The sequence below is a fragment of the Carcharhinus amblyrhynchos genome, unplaced genomic scaffold (genome assembly GCF_965287045.1).
Source record: "Carcharhinus amblyrhynchos unplaced genomic scaffold, sCarAmb.v2.hapA chromosome_1133, whole genome shotgun sequence".
Lineage (NCBI taxonomy): Eukaryota > Metazoa > Chordata > Chondrichthyes > Carcharhiniformes > Carcharhinidae > Carcharhinus > Carcharhinus amblyrhynchos.
This window is the reverse complement of record NW_027650873.1, coordinates 15169-37335: the sequence shown is the minus strand read 5'-3', so window position 1 is coordinate 37335 and position 22167 is coordinate 15169. Positions and strand designations below refer to the sequence as shown.

At 51.8% G+C, this 22167-nt stretch overlaps 1 protein-coding gene across 1 annotated transcript in view; it reads right to left on the bottom strand.

Moving 5' to 3' along the window:
- Positions 1-1444: 1444 nt before the first annotated feature.
- The window catches only part of LOC145340548 (ras GTPase-activating-like protein IQGAP1), a gene marked incomplete at its 5' end in the record, with an annotated part of 35675 nt that continues 14952 nt past the window's right edge, over positions 1445-22167 (bottom strand). The window contains 8 exons of the mRNA XM_080185021.1: positions 1445-1596; positions 2575-2677; positions 3955-4087; positions 7850-8082; positions 8975-9059; positions 10994-11134; positions 15791-16015; positions 18393-18556. Coding sequence (XP_080041147.1) covers positions 1445-1596; positions 2575-2677; positions 3955-4087; positions 7850-8082; positions 8975-9059; positions 10994-11134; positions 15791-16015; positions 18393-18556 — 1236 coding nt within the window. The remainder of the gene's footprint in view (positions 1597-2574; positions 2678-3954; positions 4088-7849; positions 8083-8974; positions 9060-10993; positions 11135-15790; positions 16016-18392; positions 18557-22167) is intronic.

Here is a 22167-nt window from a genome sequence, read left to right as displayed (position 1 = left end):
CCAAATGGCCTCCTTCTGCACTGCAGGATTCATGCAGGATAAATCAAATCATAGGCACAATGGACCGAATGGCCTCTGAAATAAGAACTACGACCACACCACACTTATTGACGGGCAGCACCAAGTCCCTACACTTCCACACGCGCCTCCTGTACGGAATCTCAGAAATACGTATTCCAGTGTGAGAACTCGTCCCCAAGTGCCTGCGAGGTTACCTCCGTCCTGCACTCGCCACTCTGCCAGGGGAGCTGGCTGGACCCTGCAACACCAGCTACGCCTGGGAGAGGGTGTAGCGCAGCGTTTGCAGAATGACAGCGGGGGTAAACTATTACATAAGGACATAAGAAATAGGAGCAGGAGTAGGCCATCTAGCCCCTCGAGCCTGCCCCGCCATTCAATAAGATCATGGCTGATCTGAAGTGGATCAGTTCCACTTTCCTGCTTTCTCCCCATAACCCTTAATTCCCCTGTCTATCAGAAAACCTATCTACCCGTGACTTAAACGTATTCAGCGAGGTAGCCTCCACCACTTCAACGGGCAGAGAATTCCAGAGATTCACCACCCTCCAAGAGAAGAAGTTCCTCCTCAACTCTGTTCTCCCCCCACTCTTATTTTGAGGCTGTGCCCTCTAGTCCTGCTGTCCTTTCTAAGTGGAAAGAATTTCTCTACCTCTACCCTATCCGTCCCCTTCATTATCTTGTAAGTCTCTATAAGAACCCCCCCTCCCCCTCAGCCTTCCAAACTCCAACGAGTACAGGCCCAATCTACTCAATCTCTCCTCATGAGCTAACCCCCTCATCCCTGGCATCAGCCTGGTGAACCTTCTCTGTACTCCCTATTAGGAGCAACTTATACGACCTCGAGTTTAGATTAGGGACAAACACACAAAAGGTGCTTAAGGGTAATGTCCAGAAACTCCAAGGTGTTTTAAGAAGTGAGCCCAAGTTTTACATTTGAATTTGGCATGGGTAAGCATAAGATGCATTGAGACGTATAAGATGTTGAATGGGATGGACAGGATAGAGGTGGAGAGGCTCTTCCCGCTCAGAAAGGATAGCAGGACTAGAGGGCACAGCCTCAGGATAAAGGGGGAGCGGTTTAGAACGGGAGTTGAGGAGGAACTTCTTCAAAGGGTGGTGAATCTCTGGAATTCTCTGCCCGTTGAAGTGGTGGAGGCTGCCTCGCTCAATATTTTTAAGATGCGGGTTGATAGGTTTTTGATAGGCAAGGGGATTAAGGGTTATGGGGAGAGGGCGAGAATGTGGAACTGAGACAAGACAGATCAGCCATGATCTTATTGAATGGCGGGGCAGGCTTGAGGGCTAGATGGCCTACTCCTGCTCCTATTTCTTATGTTCTTATGCAACCCAATGCCACGGTCGTAACAATCCCTCTTGAGACACAGTATCTGTAGGACGAGGAAGCGGTCAATGTTCACCTTACCTACCTGAGCAGCAAACCTCTGGCAGTGTTCGCCCCATCGCCGTTCTTATCCAGGTCAAATTTGTTGGTGAGCGTCAGTGAAACCTCCATCTTGTTGAGCTGGGCCATGGTTTGGTCGACTTGGGGGTCGTTGGCATTGACAGAACCTTCACCTACATAGAGGGAAGGAACAGAGCCGAGAAGGATTAGCACATGGCATCTCAGACCCAGAACAAGCGGGGTTAATGAGAATTAATCCCAAAACTCCCCATTCAATTGAATTCCCAGCCATTCAACCCCTCTGGCTGTGTGCTTCTGCTTCCTCCCACTCTCCTCTTCCGTTGAATCCAGGGAGGGCACTGTGGCACAGTGGTTAGCACTGCTGCCTCACAGCACCAGGGACCCGGGTTCACAATTCTAGCCTTGAATCACTGTGTCATCCATTCTGTCTGTCTCTGAGTGGGTTTCCTGCGGGTGTTCCAGTTTCCTCCCACAGTCCAAAGATGTGCAGGTTAGGGTGGATTGGCCATGCTATATTACCCCTTAGCATCCAAAGATGCGTAGGTTAGGGTGGATTGGCCGTGCTAAATTGTCCCTTAGTGTCCAAAGATGTATAGGTTAGGTGGATTGGCCATGCTAAGTTGCCCCTTAGTGTCCAAAGAAGTGCAGGTTAGGTGGATTGCCCATGATAAATTGCACCTTAATGCCCAAAGATGTGCAGGTTAGGTGGATTGGCCATGCTAAATTGCACCTTAGTGCTGGCACTGGGAGTGTTAGCCTGGATTAAGAGCTCAAGTCCCCGGACTGGGACAGTGCCAGGGACACGGGTTCGATTCCCGGCTCGAGTCACTGCCTGTACGGAGTCTGCACGTTCTCCCACGTGTCTGCGTGGGTTTCCTTCGGGTGCTCCGGTTTCCTCCCACACTCCAGCTGGTTAGGGTGCATTGGCCGTGCTAAATTCTCCCTCCGTGTAACCCGAACAGGCGCAGGAGTGTGGCGACTAGGGGATTGTCACAGTAACTTCAAAAGGCGAGAAGGGAACACACACTCGAGCTGCCGTTTCATTCATTGCTCGCCCCTCAGCCTCCCTCGAGCGCACTGTTTCAGAAACGTAAAGGAAAACCCTCCCCCAGAAGGGATGAAGTACTTGCCCAGGAGGGATTCCACCGTGGGGACGTCGCCGAGGTCCTTCAGCAGCTCACGGAGAGGATCGCTGTGCTCGGACAGGAGAGAATCCTGGTGTTGGAGCAGCAACTGGCAAATCACAAACAAGAGTCAATTTGCGGCCAAACATCCTCAGTGAGACGTTTAAAATCTTGAAATCGTGGAGGATGGGGCATTAATCAGTGCAGACAGCCGTAGCGAAGGAGGTTAGAATCCCTCCAGGTGCAGGAGGAGGCCATTCAGCCCATCGAGCCTGCACCAACCACAATCCCACTCAGGCCCCATCCCCGTAACTCCACACATTTGCCCTGCTAATCCCCCCTTCCATCGACTGTCTACACTTCCCGCTGCCTCGGGAAAAGCACGATGTGGAGATGCTGGCGTTGGACTGGGGTAAGTACAGAAAGAAGTCTCACAACAACAGGTTAAAGTCCAACAGGTTTATTTGGTAGCACAAGCCACAAGCTTTCGGAGCGCTGCTCCTCCGTCAGGTGAGTGGGAGTGCTGTTCTGTGTTTATTAACAGGGGGTTTGAGTTTAAGAGCCGTGGGGTTATGCTGCAACTATACCGGACCTCAGCGAGACCACATTTGGAATATTGTGTGCAGTTCTGGTCACCTCACTATAAGAAGGATGTGGAAGCATTGGAGAGAGTGCAGAGGAGATTTACCAGGATGCTGCCTAGTTTGGAGGGTAGGTCTTAGGAGGAAAGGTTGAGGGAGCTGGGACTTTTCTCTTTGGAGCGGAGGAGGATGAGAGGCGACTTAATAGAGGTTTATAAGATGATGAGGGGGATTGATAGAGTGGACGTGCAGAGACTATTTCCTCGGGTGGATGTAGCTGTTACTAGGGGGCATAACTATAAGGTTGATGGTGGGAGATATAGGAGGGATGTCCGAGGTAGATTCTTCACTCAGAGTGTGGTTGGGGTGTGGAATAGACTGCCTGCTGTGATAGTGGAGTCGGACACTTTAGGAACTTTCGAGCGGTTATTGGATAGGCACATGGAGCACACCAGAATGATAGGGAGTGGGATAGACCGATCTTGAGTTTGGACATAGCTCGGCACAACATCGAGGGCCTATACGGTGCTGTACTGTTCTGTGGCGGTGGAAGAGGGAAGGGGGATGGTTTATTTTAAAAAGGCGGAGCTAGATAGATTCTTGTAAGCAATCAAAGGTTATCGGGGTAGATGGGAATGTGGAATTCACAACACAAGCACATCAGCCACGGTCTTGTTGAATGCTGGAACAGGCTCGAGGGGCCGAATGGCCTACACCCGTTACGATTTCACATGTTATGTTGCAGCTACCACTCTGGGTAGCGTGCCGCTTCCCAGGAGGGAGGCAAAGGACACCAGGCACCTACCCTGTGGGTGTTAATCAGCTCTCCGATGGTGATGTAGATGACCGGCTTGTTGAGACTGACCAATTCCGAATACTCATCAACGTTAAACCATTCCTCGGGTTCAGGAACATTGCAGGCAGCACGGAAAAACTCCCTGGAATTAAATAAAAGACACCTGCATTAGAAAACATTAAAAACACTAAATCGGACAAATTCTCTTCTCTGACCCTCTAAGAACAAAGAAAGTTACAGCACAGGAACAGGCCCTTCGGCCCCTCCAAGCCTACACTGACCGTGCTGCCCTGACTGAACTAAAACCCCCTACCCTTCCGGGGACCATATCCCTCTATTCCCATCCTATTCATGTATTTGTCCAGACGCTCCTTAACACTCACCACCGTATCTGCTTCCACTACCTCCCCCGGCAGTGAGTTCCAGGTATCCACCACCCTCGGTGTAAAAAAAAACCTGCCTCGTACATCTCCGTTAAACCTATCCCCTCGCACCTTAAACTTGTGCCCCTCTAGTAATTGACTCTTCCACCCTGGGGGGGGGAAAAAAGCTTCTGACTATCCACTCTGTCCCTCATAATCTTGTAGACTTCTATCAGGTCTCCTCCTCAACCTCCAGTGAGAACAAACCAAGTTTCTCCAACCTCTCCTCATAGCTAATGCCCTCCGTACCAGGGGCAACATCCTGGTAAATCTTTTCTGTAACCCTCTCCAAAGCCTCCACATCCTTCTGGTAGTGTGGCGACCAGAATTGAACACTATATTCCAAGTGCGGCCTCACTAAAGGTTCTATAAAGCTGCAACATGACTTGCCCAAATTTTTGAACTCAGTACCCTGGCCGAAGAAGGCAAGCATTGCCGTATGCCTTCTTCCCACCAGCACATACATTGAAGCCCACTACAGTGTATGGCAGCTGTGGAGAATCTCTCTCTCTGGAGGGGCACTGCAGAGGGTGGTGAGTGTCTGGAACAAGCTGCCAGAGGTAGTAGTAAAGGCAGGTACAATTTTGTCTTTTAAAAAGCGTTTAGACAGTTGCATGGGTACGACGGATACAGAGGTATGTGGGCCAAATGCGGGTAATTGGGATTAGTTTAAGGGTTTAAACAAAAAGGGCAGCATGGACAAGTTGGGCCGAAGGACTTGTTTCCATGCTGTAAACTGCTATGACGTCAGTGTGCGGGCCACAGAAAGTCTCAGAATTACGGGAGAACGCAGGAGGATGTCGAAGTTAGCTGGATACGTAAAACCCGGCCTGGGACGGGACGCAGAGAGCATTCCCTCTGTCCCGACTGCCTCCTTACCGTCCAGAGGAGACCTGTGGAAAGTGCACACCCCTGAGAAACGAGCAAGGGCTAGACCCTCCTCACCAGCGAACTCCCTAACCCACCGCCGAAACGTCTGACCACACTTTCCAACTAAATACCAGCGAACTCCCTAACCCACCGCTGAAACGTCTGACCACGCTTTCCAACTAAATACTATCCCTCCACTGACTGTACGGGGCGGGGCGGGGCGGGGGGGGGGGGGGTGGGGGTGGTGTGTGTGTGTGTGTGTGTGTGTGTGCGGGAGGTAATTAATGGTGGCCAGTGTCCGTGAAGGTTCGCAGAGGAAGAGGCCGAGTCAGAGTCAACCTTTATTCGGACAACTGGACTTTTAATTCACGTCTAGAAGACTTGACAGTTTCCGCTCCTTCCTGTATACGTGCTGCCCACATAGTGCAGGGCCACAGACATTTAGCACACTCCACTGCTTCTTATTCTTTGAGAGAGCTACGAGACAGCGAGTGCGGCCAAAGGTTTAATTCAATATCACAGCCAACCTTAATGTTGGCTTCACCCTGCCATCCACACAAGGTACCTCCCGGTCACAGAATCAGGAAGGGGACATCCGGCCCATCCAGATTGTACCGGCTCTTTGAAGGGGCTCTACTGTCCTGTGGTGCAGAGCATTTGCCCGTAGACCCTGCAAATTAAGTCTGCCAGCCCAAGTCTGCTTACGTGGCACCGTGGGTTAGCACTGCTGCCTCACGGCGCCGGGGATCCAGGTTCGATTCCCGGCCTCAGGCCACTGTCTGTGTGGAGTTTGAACATTCATCCCGTGTCTGCACAGGTTTCCTCCCACAGTCCAAAAGATATACATGTTAGGCCACGTTAAATTGTTCCTTTGGTCCAAAGATGTGTAGGTTAGGGTGGATTGGCCATGCTGAATTATCCCTTAGTGTCCAAAGATGTGTAGGTTAGGGTGGATTGGCCATGCTGAATTATCCCTTAGTGTCCAAAGATGTGTAGGTTAGGGTGGATTGGCCGTGCTAAATTGTTCCTTTGGTCTAAAGATTTTTAGGTTGGGTGGATTGGCCGTGTTAAATTGCCCCTTAGTATCGGGGGAATTAGCAGGGTAAATACCTGGTGTTACGGGGATAGGGCCTGGCCTCAGTTTAACGTCTCATCTGAAAGAGCGGCATCTCCGACAGTGCAGCACTCCCTTGATTCTGGTGCTCGGGTTCTGGGGTGGCTCTCTAACCCAGTACCTTGTGACTCAGGGGCGAGAAGGCCGCCAGTGGAGGCAGAGCCGATACGGGTATAGACGGCTAATGGAGGCCACAGTAGCAGCATCAGAGAGCGGTAAACTCGAGCTCAAACTGGGAGCTCCTGGAAGCAAGTCGAGAGTAGCTTTACCGCAGAGGGCTCTAGAGGCCAAGATAGACCCGGGGCCAAGATAGACCGGTATTTAATCAGCGGGGGAATAGAGCGGATAAGATGGGAATAGAGCGGATAAGGTGGGAACGGAGGGTTATAATGTCAGAACAGACACAATCTCATTGACTGGCTAAGCAGCCTCAATGGGCCGAATGGCCTCCTTCTGCTCCTATGTCTTAGAGCTCAGCCTGACAGTTATCAACACCCTCCTGGTATCTGGCACACTCCACTGTACCACATGGCAGGCTGTGCCCGCGAGGTAATCAACCTCCTTTTCGACGCCCTGTTCTAGCAGTAGTATCTGATCCCCTCTTGTGCAGAACGAGACCAGGCTCTCTCCCTTTGTACAAACTGGCACAAGCATCAAAGAAGCAGACATGAAAGCCCCAGTCTCTGGAGGGGGAAGACATGTTCTGCAGGTGCAGACAGGCAGTCCGGAAGACAAGGAACTGATGGAATCCCACGCCTCCAGGTATCTGGCTTTTTAACACACTGTAATCAGAGAATCCCTGCAGCGCACAGAGAGGCCATTCAGCCCATCTGCATCGATTCTCCAACCCAGGCCATCCACCCCACCTATCCCTCCCCGTATCCCCGTTCACTTACCATGGCTAATCCACCTAACCTGCACATCTTTAGACACTAAGGGGCAATTTAGCACGGCCAATCCCCCCTAACCTACACATCTTTGGACACTAAGGGACAATTTAGCATGGCCAATCCCCCCTAACCTACACATCTTTGGACACTAAGGGACAATTTAGCATGGCCAATCCACCCTAACCTACACATCTTTGGACACTAAGGGACAATTTAGCATGGCCAATCCACCCTAACCTGCACATCTTTGGGCACTAAGGGGCAATGTAGCATCGACAACCCACCTAATTTACACATGTTTGGACGTGGGAAGCGATAGCCTAGTTTTATTATCACTAGATTAATAATCCAGAAACTCAGCTAACATTCTGAGGGACCCGGGTTCGAATCCCACCACGGCAGATGGTGGAATTTGAATTCAATAAAAAAAAAATCTGGGATTAAGAATCTACTGATGACCCATTGTCAGAAAAACCCATCCAGTTCTCTTTAGGGAAGGAGGGAACGTCACAAGAGGAGGGAACGTCACAAGAGGAGGGAAGGTCTATTTGCTCGGGGCAGGGGAGGACATGTCGCTGTAAGAAGAGGAAGGAGGTAGTAGTTGAGACCTGAATCTCTGCTGGGATTGGAAGAGGTATTCGTTCATGGTGCGGAGCTGGCCGGTCTCTCCCTCGAAGGTTTTACTGGAGGCCGCGTGCTGCAGCAGTTTGGCGATGGAGCCCAGATTGCGGCGGTGGTCCGTGTGCAGCCCACCTCCTGCCGTCATGTCGATGATATCAAAGCCGTCCGGAGCCACGATGGCAGGATTCATGTAGCGATAGTACAGGAGGTTCCCCACTACCTGCAACACAGGGGGAAATAATGGAGTGGCCGCTATCAAATAACAGGCACAATTACAGGAACCAGTGGGTGCATGACAACGTTTTGTACTTAAAAGCCCCCCCCACACACCCCAACCCAGCGAACGTGCGCGCACACATACACACAACTTCCCACGCACACACACACCCAACCCCAAGCGCATCACAACGTTTTGTACTTAAAAGTCCCATATACACACACACACACACAACCCTGCCCGCCTGCGCATGCGCACCCACCCAACCAACCCACCCCGCACGCGCGCGCACCCACCCACCCAACCAACCCCGCACGCGCGCGCACCGCCCACCCAACCAACCCCGCACGCGCGCGCACCGCCCACCCAACCAACCCCGCACGTGCGCGCACCCACCCAACCAACCCCGCGTGCGCGCACCCACCCAACCAACCAACCCCGCACGCGCACACCCACCCAACCAACCAACCCCGCACGCGCACACCCACCCAACCAACCAACCCCGCACGCGCACACCCACCCAACCAACCCCGCACGCGCGCACACCCGCACACCTCCCCCCCCCCCCACACACACACACACACACCTGGCGGCGCACCCTAGATGATGTGAGACTGTGCCGGACTGCAGGAGGTTCCTGACCCTCGATCCGCCCCGTCCAGCCCCGGTCCTCACCGTTTGGGTGCTTCAGCCGCCCGAACCATTTCATTTCCCCAGCCCCACGCTGCTCCCCCACCGCGGATTCCCCTTGCTGCCGAGGTATGGGGGTGTGGGGCGGTCTCCCTGCTGCAGCACCGGAGCCCGTACTGCCCTCGGAGTGGGCGACGCGGAGCTGCCTCACGGGGCAGGCCTCGGGATCAGAGGTTCGGGGCAGAGGCAGCAGTTTCGACCTTACCTTGAACAAGTCTTCCTCAGCGGCAGCTGGGAACTTCTCACGCAGCGAGCTTTTCAGCACCTTGGCCGTGTATCTCATTCCGTACCTGCGCATGGCACAAGACGATCAACGTTAGACTGTTGTAGTACAGGAGGAGGCTATTCAGCCCATCATGCCTGTGGAGGCTCACTGAAACACCTATCCAATTCACCCCCAGTCCCACACCTCTGTAAGTTTCCCTCCAGTTCCCCTTTGAGAGCTCCTATTGAATCTTTTTCCAGCGCCCTTTCAGGCAGCACCTTCCAGGTCACAACTGGTTGTGTTTAAAAAGAATTCTCGTCCCCAACCCACTTCAGTCCTTTTGCAGATATAGATGATAAAATACAGGCAGGCCATCGTTTCCTTCAGCCTCCCCCCACTCCCTCTGCCAATAAAAGTGTGTCGATTCTCCTGCCAGGCCTTGCATTTCAATGACTGGGGCAGCACGGGGGGCACAGTGGGTTAGCACTGCTGCCTCACAGCACCAGGGACCCAGGTCACTGTCTGTGCGGAGTCTGCACGTTCTCCCCGTGTCTGCGTGGGTTTCCTCCGGGTGCTCTGGTTTCCTCCCACCGTCCGAAAGATGTGCAGGTTACGTGGATTGGCCGTGCTAAATTATCCCTTAGTGCCCAAAGATATACGGGTTAGGTGGATTGGCCATGTTAAATTGTCCCTTAGCGTCCAAAGATGTGCCGGTTAGGTGGATTGGCCATGCTAAACTGTCCCTTAGTGGCCAAAGATGTGACGGTTAAGGTGGATTGGCCATGCTAAATTGTCCCTTAGTGTCCAAAGATGTGCAGGTTAGGGTGGATTGGCCGTGCTAAATTGCTCCTTAGTGTCCAAAGACGTGTAGATTAGGTGGACTGGCCATGCTAAATTATCCCTTAGCGCCCAAAGATATACGGGTTAGGTGGATTGGCCATGCTAAATTGTCCCTTAGTGGCCAAAGATGTGCAGGTTAGGTGGATTGGCCATGCTAAATTGCTCCTTAGTATCTAAAAATTGTGAGTTAGTTGGATTGGCCATGCTAAATTGCCCCTAGTATCGGGGGACTAGCTAGAGTAAATATGTGGGTTTACAGGGACAGGGCCTGGATGGGATTGTGGTCGGCACAGACTCAATGGGCCGAATGGCCCCCTTCTGCACTGTAGGGATTCTATGAGTCATCTGCTGTGGCGGGATTCGAACCCGGGTCCCTCAGAACATTAGCTGAGTTTCTGGATTAACAGTCTGGCTGTTCATCAGCTCGCCAGCAGCAAGCAATTAGGGAGGCAAACGGTATGTCGACCTTCGCTGCAAGAGGGTCTGAGTTCAGAAGTACGGGTGTCTTATTGCAGCTGCACAGGGCCTTGGTGAGACCACAGCTGGAGTATTGGTCTCCCTACCCAAGAAAGGACATGCTATAGGAGGTTCACTAGGTTGATATCGGGGTTGGCGGGGCTGTTCGTGAGGAGGCATTGGCTCGACTAGGCTGGTGTTCACTAGAGTTTAGAAAGCTAAGAGATCTCATTGAAATGTATAAAATTCTAACAGAGCTGGACGGACTAGATGCACCAAGGATGTTTTCCACGGTTGGGGAATCCAGAACCAGGGAACACAATCTCGGAATAGACCATTGAGGACAGAGATGAGGAGAACTGGCTTCACTCAGAGGGTGGGGAACCCGTAAAGTGACGTTTATTTATTAGTCACAAGTAAGGCTCACATTAACACCGCAATGAAGTTACTGTGAAAATCCCCCTAGTCGCCACACTCCTGTTCGAGTCACACTGCGGGAGAATTTAGCACGGCCGATGCACTCAAACCAGTATGTCTTTCAGACTGTGGGAGGAAACTGGAGCACCCGGAGGAAACCCACGCAGACACGCGGACAATGTGTAGACTCCACACAGACAGTGACCCAGGGCTGGAATTGAACCCGCACCCCTGGCACTGTGAGGCAGCAGCACTAACCCACTGTGCCGCCGTCCACATACATTGGGAGGAACCTTGAAGACGTACGGTATCTTGTCCACGGAGGACGTGATGGCGTTGAGGAATTTGTCGGTGGCGGCCCGCAGGTTGCGAATGGATATGTCGAGCCTCCGCTGCACCTCATGGTGGGTCATGGCTTGCTCTGGCGTCACCTCGTACGGCAGTTTGCTGAAGGGAAGAGAACGCTCCGTTAGTTGCCTGCGTTGTGGGAGAATGGCCCCAATTTACAGAACACTCAACGCTGGAGATATCCTGACGTTAGAGAAGTTTAAGACACCATCCAGGACAAAGCAGCCCTGCTCGATCGACACCCTAACCACAAACATTCACTCCCTCTATCTCTGACGCACAGTGACAGCCGTGTGTACCGTCTGCAAGATGCCCCGCAGTGACTCACCAAGGCTCCTTCCACAGCACCTTCCAAACCCACCACCCCTACCATCTAGAAGGACAAGGGCGGGGTGGGGGGTGGGGGGGGGGGACAGCAGACACATGGGGAACACCACCCCCTGCAAGCTCCCCCCCCTCTGAGCCACTCACCATCCCGACTTGGAAATATATCAGCCGTTCCTTCACTGTGGCTGGGGTCAAAATCCCAGAACTCCCTCCCTAACAGCGCTGTGTGTGTACCTACCCCACACACGGGGACTGCAGCGGGTCACCCACCACCTTCTCAAGGAGCAATTCGGGATGGGGAGTAAATGCTGGCCCAGCCTGTAAGCTTTGACCTGTACTGCAAGTGGAGGACTATCACCAGGTATGGGGTGGTGGGGAGCTACACAAGGAGCTGGATGCTGTGACGAGGTTTGTGGGCCACGCTACGTTCTTCCGGTTGGATATGTTGGGATCGTCTTCTGTACCTACCACAAATGCTCTTGTGACAGTGAAAGCTCGCTGTTTCAAAACATTGCCAATCTTATCTTTCTTCAGTGCAACAGATTCTGATGTTATTGAACATCAGTCAGTCCCCCGTGTGTGGGGTAGGTACACCCACAGTGCTGTTAGGCAGGGAGTTCCAGGATTGTTATTGGACATCAGGCAGTGTTGATAGTGGGGAGGATTCAGTGATGGCCAATGGTAACCTCCAGGATGTTGATAGTGGGGAGGGATTCGGTTTCTGGTCAGTGGTAACCCCCAGGATGTTGATAGTGGGGGTGGGGATTCAGTGATGGTCAACGGTAACCCCCAGGATGTTGATAGTGGGGGGGATTCAGTGATGGTCAATGGTAACCCCCAGGATGTTGATAGTGGGGGGGAATTCAGTGATGGTCAATGGTAACCCCCAGGATGTTGATAGTGGGGGGGGTGGGATTCAGTGATGGTCAATGGTAACCCCCAGGGTGTTGATAGTGGGGGGGGATTCAGTGATGGTCAATGGTAACCCCCAGGATGTTGATAGTGGGGGGGATTCAGTGATGGTCAATGGTAACCCCCAGGATGTTGATAGTAGGGGGATTCAGTGATGGTAAAGGTCAGAAGGCCGGTGCATCAATTTGGTCAGAGTCAAATGGCCTCATCCAAAGAATGGCTACGTGTGTTACACTTATTCTCAACACCCCCAGCTGTTACCTCAACACCCTTGCTCACATGTAGATGTCAACCAAGATGGACAAGAGGCAATACCTGGCCACAGCCAAATAGCGCATCAAGTTTAAACTTATTTATCAGTGTCACAAGTAGGCTTATATTCACACTGCAATGAAGTTACTGTGAAAATCCCCTAGTCGCCACACTCCGGCGCCTGTTTGGGTTACACTGAGGGAGAATTTAGCACGGCCAATCCACCCTAATCAACATGTCTTTCGGACTGTGGGAGGAAACCGGAGCACCCGGAGGAAACCCACACAGACACGGGGAGAATGTGCAGACCCTGCACAGACAGTTACCCGAGACGGGAATCGAACCCGGGTCCCTGGCGCTGTGAGGCAGCAGTGCTAATGGAAGAGCAGGCACTTGATCAAGGTAACGCAGACAGACAGAGACGCAGAGAGACAGAAAGAGACAGAGAGAGAGACAGAAAGAGACAGAGAGAGAGACAGAAAGAGACAGAGAGAGAGACAGAAAGAGACGCAGACAGACCCAGAGACAGAGAGAGAGAGAGACGCAAACAGAGGGAGACACGCAGACAGACCCAGAGACAGAGAGAGAGACATGCAGACAGACCCAGAGACAGAGAGAGAGACACGCAGACAGACCCAGAGACAGAGAGAGAGAGATACGCAGACAGGCCGAGACATAGTGAGATGCCGACAGACCCAGAGACAGAGAGAGACGCAGACAGACACACACAGAGACACAGACAGAGACAGAGACACACAGAGACTGTAGTGGTGAGCTCCTGGAGAGCGAGGGCCAAGAACAAAGCATGCAAGTTGTTGCTTGATACTTCTTCTGAAACAGTACAGACCCTGCAGGCTAAGATATCGGGAACCGCGAGAGAAGTCTGACAGAATTTCAGACAACGTGCCAGCAGCCACAATGAAGCCAGCTCGATTTAAAACCCAGGCATCTCATCAATTCTACCTCCCTTCCCAAGTTTTAATGAGTTTCTGAATCACTCAGCAAACGCAAGCTTCACCTCGAGCTGTGTAATGATGAGGAGCTACAGTGCTGCTCAGGGAGCTGGACACCCGATGACTGTGGGCCCCCATTCCCCACACACACCTCTTCCCGAACGGAACCGAGCAGCACGGTGGCTGGACACGCAGTCACCGAACAGAGTCCGACAGTGCAGAAGAGGCCCATTCAGCCCATCGAGCCTGCACCGATGCATGAAATGCCTTGACCTGTCCACCTGCCAGCACTTGGCCCAGAGCCTTGAATGTTACCATGGGCCAAGTGCTCACCCAGATACTTTATAAAGGCTGTGCACCATCCTGCCTCCACCACCCTCCCAGGCAGCGCATTCCAGACCCTCACCACCTTAAGATTTTCCTCAAACTGCCCCCCCCAAACCTCCCACCACTCACGTTTAACTTGTGTCGCCTCATAACTGACCCGTCAACTCAGGGGAAAGGCTGCTTCCCTATCCACCCTGTCCGTGCCCCTCATAAACCTTGTACACCTCGATCGGGTCGGCCCTCCATCTTCTATCGACCTGAGTCAGAGAGCTGCTGGAAGCTCTGAACTTACCTCCTCAGAAGCTGCAGTGCCGGAATTGAACCTTTGAGGACCATGCCTTCGTTAATCGAGGGATTGAGTTTCGGAGTCGGGAGGTAATGCTGCAACTTTATCAGACCCTGGTCAGACCCCACTTGGAGTACTGTGCGCAGTTCTGGTCGCCTCACTACAGGAAGGGTGTGGGAGCTATTGAGAGGGTGCAGAGGAGATTTACAAGGACGTTGCCTGGATTGGGAGGCATGCCTTATGAGGATAGGTGGGATTGAGGGTTATAGATAGGCCTGGTAGGCATGGATATGATTGGCGCAACTTGTGGGCCGAAGGGCCTGTTTGTGCTGTGGTGTTCTGTGTTCTAAAAACAACCCAAGCCCACCCAACCTCTCTTCATAATGTTCCATCCCAGGCAGCATCCTGGTGAATCTCCTCTGCACCTCCTCCTGTCCTTCCCATAATGTGGCGACCAGAACTGCACACAGTACTCCAGCTGTGGCCTCACCAAAATTCTATACAACTCCATCATGACCTCCCTGCCTTTGTAACCTAGACCCCGATTGATAAAGGCGAGCGCGCCACATGCCTTTCTCACCACCTTATTAACCTGTCTTTCCACCTTCAGAGATCCCTGGACAAACACACCAAGGTCTCCCTTTGTTCTTCAGAACTTCCCAGTGTCAGGTCTTTCATAGTACACTTCCTTGTCAAATTACTGACAGAATTCCAAACAAGACGGCAGGGGCTACAACGAATGACACAAAAATTGGCGGACTTGCGGACAGCGAAGAGGATCGTCAGAGGATACAGCAAGATACAGACCAGTTAGAGACTTTGGGCGGAGAAATGGCAGATGAGAGTTTCATCCGGACAAGTGAGACATAATGCATTTTGGAAGGTCCAATGCACGTAGGAATTATTACAGTAAATGGTAAAACCCTTAGTAGTATTGATAGGCAAAGGGATCTGGGCGTACATGTCCACCGATCACTATAAGTGATGGAGAAGGTAGTCAAGAAGGCATGCGACATGCTTCCCTTCATCAGTCGGGGCAGTGAGTATAAAAATTGGCAGATCGAGCTGCAACTGTACAGAACCTTAGTTAGGCATCATTTAGAATACTGCACCCAATTCTGGTCGCCACACTACGAGAAGGATGTGGAGGCTTTGGAGAGGGTACAGAAGAGGTTTACCAGGATGTTGCCCTGGTATGGAGGGTATTAGCTATGAGGAGAGGTTGGAGAAACTCGGATTGCCATCACTGGAACGACAGAGGTTGAGGGGAGACCTGATAGAGGTTTACAAGATTACGATGGGCACAGACAGAGTGGATAGTCAGAAGCTCTTTCCCAGGGTGGAAGAGTCAAGTACTAGGGGGACACAGGTTTAAGGTGCGTGGGGAAAAGTTTAGAGGAGATGTGCAAGGCAAGTTTTTTTTTTTACACAGAGGGTGGTGAGTGTCTGGAAGTCACTGCCTGGGGAGGGGGTGGGAGCAGGTACGATAGCGACTTTTAAGGAGCAACTAGACAAATACATGAATAGGATGGGAATGGAAGGATATAAACTCTAAGTTGGTACGGTTTTAGTTTAGGCAGGCATCATGATCGGCGCAGGTTTGGAGGAGCCGAAGGGCCTGTTCCTGTGCTGTACTGTTCTTTGAAGCCAGCTAGATCTGAAACCCCAGGTATCTCATCAACCCTCATCATCTTTTACCTCCTCTGTCCGGTCTGCGTCTCCAGCTGGTTCACCCAGCCCTTGTAGACGTCGACGGGGTCGATCTTGATGCTCAGGGATTTGTCCTGCAGGATCTCCTTGACGACCGGCCCCAGGATCTCCCGCAGGGCGTTCCGCCCGCGAACGCTGCGGTAAAAACTCACCACCAGCTTGGTCACGGTGGGGTTGCCGGTGACGATCTCGCGCACCTGGTCGACTTTGGATCTGCGCAACAAACAGAAGAAAGAGGAAAATGGAAAAGAGACTTGGGTTGGTGCAACCTGCCACAACTATTGAACAGCTTTCTGGTATTCCCGGTCTCCATTCCTGGAAGTCCCACCTCCATATCTCCCATTTCCTGGGTTAAATGTTTCCTAACTAGTCCACACCTTTTTGTTTATTCATTCCTGGGACATGGGTTGGACCAGCATTTATTGCCCATCTCTAGTTACCCCTTGGAGGGGCAGTTGAGAGTCAACCCCATTGCTGTGGCTCTCTGCAGTCACATGTAGGCCAGGCCAGGGTAAGGATGGCAGATTTCCTTCCCTAAAGGGAACCAGATGGGTTTTTCCCACAACGGGTCATCCGTAGGTTCTTAATCCCAGATATTTGTTGTGGAATTTGAATGCCACCATCTGCCGTGGCGGGATTCGAACCCTGGTCCCCCAGAACATTAGCCGAGTTTCTGGATTAGTGATAATACCACCAGGCCATCACCCCTGCCACATCAGCAGAAAGCTAGTGGAATTCCTGTCCCCTGACTCTCCTGATGCAGATAATAGCAGCTCATTTTCAACACTATCCTTACATTTCACTAGCCCCTAAGGGGCTTCACGGGTAAATGATCATTAAACTACATGAAGACCCTGTGCCTCCAGGACAGTGATTTTATTTATTCATTGTAGGGAATGTAAGCTTTGCTAACCCGTTTCTGAGGGCATTTGAGAATCAACCACGTTGCTGTGGCTCTGGAGTCACATGTAGGCCAGACTGGGGTAAGGACGGCAGATTTCCTTCCCTAAAGTTCATTAGTGAACCATAACATCCCTACAGTACAGAAGGAGGTCATTTGGCCCATCAAGCCTGCAATGACAACAATCCCAAGCCCTATCCCCGCGTATTTATCCTGTTAACCCTCTACACTAAGGGGCAATTTTGCATGGCCAATCCACCCTAACCTACACATCTTTGGACACTAAGGGGCAATTTAGCATGGCCAATCCACCCTAACCTACACATCTTTGGACACTAAGGGACAATTTAGCATGGCCAATCCACCCTAACCTACACATCTTTGGATACTTGATCAAGGAGAGAGATACAAAAGTGTCCAGAGGGGCAATTTTTTCACAGAGAGGGTGGTGAGCATCTGGAACGAGCTGCCAGAAGTAGAGGCGGATACAATTTTATCTTTTTAAAGGCATTTAGACAGTTACATGGGTATAGAGAGATATCGGTCAAATGTGGGCAATCGGGACTAGCTTAGGGGTTTAAAAATAAAGGGTGGCGTGGACAAGTTGGGCCGAAGGGCCTGTTTCCATGCTGTAAACATCTATGACTCTATGCAGTGGAAAGCAGGGCGGGTAGGAAAGTTTGCCTGCAATGCCTGTGCAGTCAAATAACACCGTAGCTGTGTTTCACCTGGCCCACTGCACTGCTCAAACAGTGGGAGACATCAGTGGGACTCACAACTGACATCTGGCTTATCGCGCATCACCCAAACCATGTTTTTAGACGTAATTGGCACGGGCTGCTAACCTTATGGAAATCCTCACTTCCATATGATTACTGAGCCCGGGACAGTGGTCTCCCGGCCCGCTAATCTCTCTCCTCCTGCTCCAGGAGAGCTTCCCACCAGCGAGGTTTACAACTGCTCTCCACCAACAGGGACCAGGTGTGCAGAAGCCATTGAGGTTCCCCCAAGGTGAATGGGGTAGGAGAAGAGTTGCCGCTTGGGCAGTTCCAGCCTGGCACCGGCCATCAGGCACACTGGCACTGCTATAGAGGCAGACCCTACTGGGAGGGTGGGATGGGGAAGAGATCCCCCTGGGTAGGGCCAGCCTGGCACTGCCCATCAGGCACACTGGCACTGCTAAAGGGGCAGACCCTACTGGGAGGGTGGGATGGGAAAGTGTTACCCCTTGGCCTATGCCAGCCTGGCACTGCCCATCAGGCACACTGGCACTGCTAAGGGGCAGGGCCTACTGGGAGGGTGGGATGGGGAAGAGATTCCCCTGGGTAGTGCCAGCCTGGCACTGCCCATCAGGCACTGAAAGGGGCAGGGTGGTGGGAGAGGAGCCCACAGCGCAGTCTGCAGTGCGATCAGTGGAGCAATGAGGGAGGGGGCAATCAGAGTTGGGAAATAATCAGATGGCCAGAGATTTGTTCCATCAAGTACGCCCAAAAAAACGTGCAGGAAATTCTCGCAGCCCCCCTGCCTGTTGGGCACTTAGTTCTTATCTTTTTTTTTAGGGACAATTGTAATTTTAGTGACAATAATGCCCAGTTGGGTAAGGCCGTTTGCAGGTTACTGCCAATGCAGACGTCAGCCGGACACGCCCGTGTCAACAAGTAAGGGCGCACCGTCACCGTGATCACCTACTTAATCTCCTCTCGAAGGGCAGTGGTGAACAGGCGTAGGAGCAGGTAGCCCTCCCTCTCATTGGCTGCGTAGTTGTAGAGAGAGAATATCACAGAGTCCATAAACTTGGTCGATCTGTTCTGAGGCATCTGGAAAATCAGCTTGGCCAGGTAGACTGGCTTCGTCTGTGAGGAGAGAAGGAGACGCAGATCAAAAGCAGTCGAGATTTCAGCCCCAACAAGGGTTGCCACATTTTCAGCTCGTCTATAACACTACAAAATACAATGGTAGCACAGTGGTCAGCACTGCTGCCTCACAGTACCAGGGACCTGGCTTCAATTCTGGCTTCGGGTCACTGTCTGCGCAGAGTTTGCACGTTCTCCCTGTGTCTGCGTGAGTTTCCTGTGGGTGTTCCAGTTTCCTCCCACAGTCCAAAGATGTGCAGGTTAGGGTGGATTGGCCATGCTAAATTGCCCCTTAGTATCCAAAGATGCGCAGGTTAGGTGGATTGGCCATGCTAAATTGCCCTTTAGTGTCCAAAGATGTATCGGTTAGGGGTGGAAAATAAGTGGGGTCACTGAAACATGGTCCGGTAAGATGCTCTGTTGGAGCTCAGTACAGACGTGTTGGGCTGAATGGCCTCCTTCTGCACTGTTGGGATTCTGTGAAACCTCAGGATTCTGTGAAACCTCAGAATTCTTTTTTTTTTTAATTCATTAGTGGGATATGGGTGTCGCTGGCTAGGCCAGCATTTATTGCTCATCCCGAGTTGCCCTAGTTGACAGTCAACCCACATTGCGGTGGCTCTAGAAGCACATGTAGGCCAGACCGGGGTAAGGACGACAGATTTCCTTCCCTAAAGGGAACCAGATAGGTTTTTTCCCGACAATCAGTAGATTCTTAACTCCAAGTTTTTTTTATTGAATTTGAATCCCGCCACCTGCCGTGACGGGATTCGAACCCAGGTCCCCCAGGGCGTTAGCTGAGTTTCTGGATTAATAGTGTAACAATAATACACTAGGCCATCGCCTCCCCCCGATCAGAACGGAGGTAACAGCCTTCCCTGAGATTTAACTCCCCAGCAACAGCAAACTCGCTAAACAAACATTCAGAATTTGTGTAATGAGGTCACAGTTTCCATTATCACCCACTCCCGATTCTCCACATCAGTAGAGACATCTCAGAGAAAGAGAGCAGAAGTGAGTGGGGCCTTGATTCTTGTGAAGCAGACCAAGTTCACCAAAGATCCTTAGACAGCACTTTCCAAACCTGTGACCACTTCCGTCTGGAAGGACGAGAGCAGTAGACACATGGGGAAACACCACCACCTGCAAGATCCCCCTCCAAGCCACTCACCGTCCCAACTTGGAAACATATGATGACACGAAGGTTGGAGGTGTTGTGGATAGTTTGGAGAGATGTCAGAAGTTGCAGTGAGACATAGATAGGATGCAAGACTGGGCGGAGGAGTGGCAGATGGACTTCAACCCGGATAAGTGCGTGGTGGTTCATTTTGGCGTGTCAAATGGGATGAAGGAATATAATATTAAGAGTAAGGCTCTTAGCAGTGCGGAAGATGAGAAGGACCTTGGGGTCTGGGTTTATAGGACTCTCAAATCGGCCTCGCACGTAGAGGCTGTGGTTAAGAAGGTGTATGGTGTACTGGCCTTCATCAATCAAGAAATTGAGTTTAGGAGTTGGGAGATAATGCTGCAGCTGGATAAGACCCTGGTCAGACCCCACTTGGCGTACTGTGCTCAGTTCTGGTCACCTCATTACAGGAAGGATGTGGAAGCTATTGAAAGGGCGCAGAGGAGATTTACAAGGATGTTGCCTGGATTGGGAGGCATGCCATATGAGGATAGGTTGAGGGAGCTCAGGCTTTTCTCCTTGGAGAGACGAAGGATGAGAGGTGACCTGATAGAGGTGTATAAGATGTTGAGAGGTATAGATCGAGTGGATTCTCAGAGGCTTTTTCCCAGGGCTGAAGTGGCTGCCACAAGAGGACACAGGTTTAGGGTGCTGGGGAGTAGGTACAGAGGAGATGCGAGGGGTAAGTTTTCCACTCAGAGTGGTGGGTGAGAGGAATCGGCTGCTGTCGGTGGTGGAGGAGGCGGATTCGATAGGGTCTTTTAAGAGACTTCTGGATGAGTACGTGGGACTGAGTAGGATTGAAAGTTATAGGTAAGCCTAGTAGGTAGGGATATGTTTGCCGCAACTTGTGGGCCAAAGGGCCTGTTTGTGCTGTAGTTTTTCTATGTTTTATGTTCTATATCGGCCGTTCCTTTGCGGTCGCTGGGGTCAAAATCCCGGAATTCCCTCCCTCAATGGCATTGTGGGTCTACCCACAGCACGTGGGCGATTCAAGGAGGCAGTTCACCACCACCTTCTCAAGGGTAACTAGGGATGGGCGATAAATGCTGGCCCACATCCCACAAATTTATTCTTTTAAGAAGTCCAAGGAGCGGTCTCTCTCTGGTGTTTTTCGGACAACGGGTTGTGCTTTCCACAGGACAAGAGACTGGCATTGGCCTTGGGGAGACAAGAGGGCAAAAGGGAGGGGAGTTAAACTAACAAACGGGAGATCATTCAGCCTCGCACACCCGCTCCTGCACTCAATCGGATCGTGGCTGATCTGTGTTGGACCTCCACCTACCTGCCATAATCCCATTAACCCAACCAGTCAAATCTGGTCTTCAGTTTCCCAATTGAGGCCCCATCCCACCCTCCTCAGGCATGACAACTTTGTAGGGGAACTCCAGATCTTCCCCCACCTCTCTCTCCCCCAACCCCATCACAGCAAATTCTTTCTTCCCGTCGATCCTACCCAATCTTCATAGAATCCCTGCAGTGCACAAGACCATTCGGCCCATCAGCTCTGCACCCAACCTCCAACAAAGCGCCCCCACCCAGGGCCACCCTCCCGTCCTTAGCCCCAGACCCCATTCGCTTGTCGCTGTGCATTTACCCCGCTAACCTCCACAGCCTGCATGTCTTTGGACAGTAAGAAGTCTTACAACACCAGATTAAAGTCCAATAGCTTTACCTGAGGAAGGGGCAGGGCTCCGAAAGCTTGGGCTACCAAATAAAGCTGTTGGACTTTAACCCGGCATTGTGATTTCTTACTGGGCCCACCCCAGTCCAATGCCGGCATCTCCACATCTTTGGATACGAAGGAACAATTTAGCACGGCCAATCCCTCTAACTTGCACATCTTTGGACACTAAGCGGCAATTTAGCATGGCCAATCCACCCTAACCTACACATTTATGGACTATGGGGGGTGGTGGTGGTGGTGCAAACTCTACACAGTCATCCAAGGCCGGATTTGAACTCAGGTCCCTGGCACTGTGCTGCCTACGATTTTAAACCTCTCTCGATCAGATCGCCTTTAACCTTCTATGTTTGAGGGATTACAAGCCAAAACTGTGAGTGCCACCCTCGTAAATTAACCTTTTGAGGTATCTGGGGTTAAATTCGCCGTGAATCGACACTGCAGCCCATCCAAGGCCAACAATCTTCTGAGAAGTAGTGCCAGAACGGAACGCAGTTACTGCAGGCTGGTTGTGACCAAGTCTCTACAGAATTGTCATACAATCTCCTCCTACGCACTTTACATTCCAGTCCCCTGGAGGTTTCAGAGAACACTGGCACATTCTCCCTCCCACCACATCTGGTGAACTGGTGCGGCAACAATAATCTCTCCCCCAACACCAACAAAACGAAGGGGGTTGTCATCGACTTCAGGGAGCGTAAAGGAGAACATGCCCCCGTCTACATCAACGGGGACAAAGTG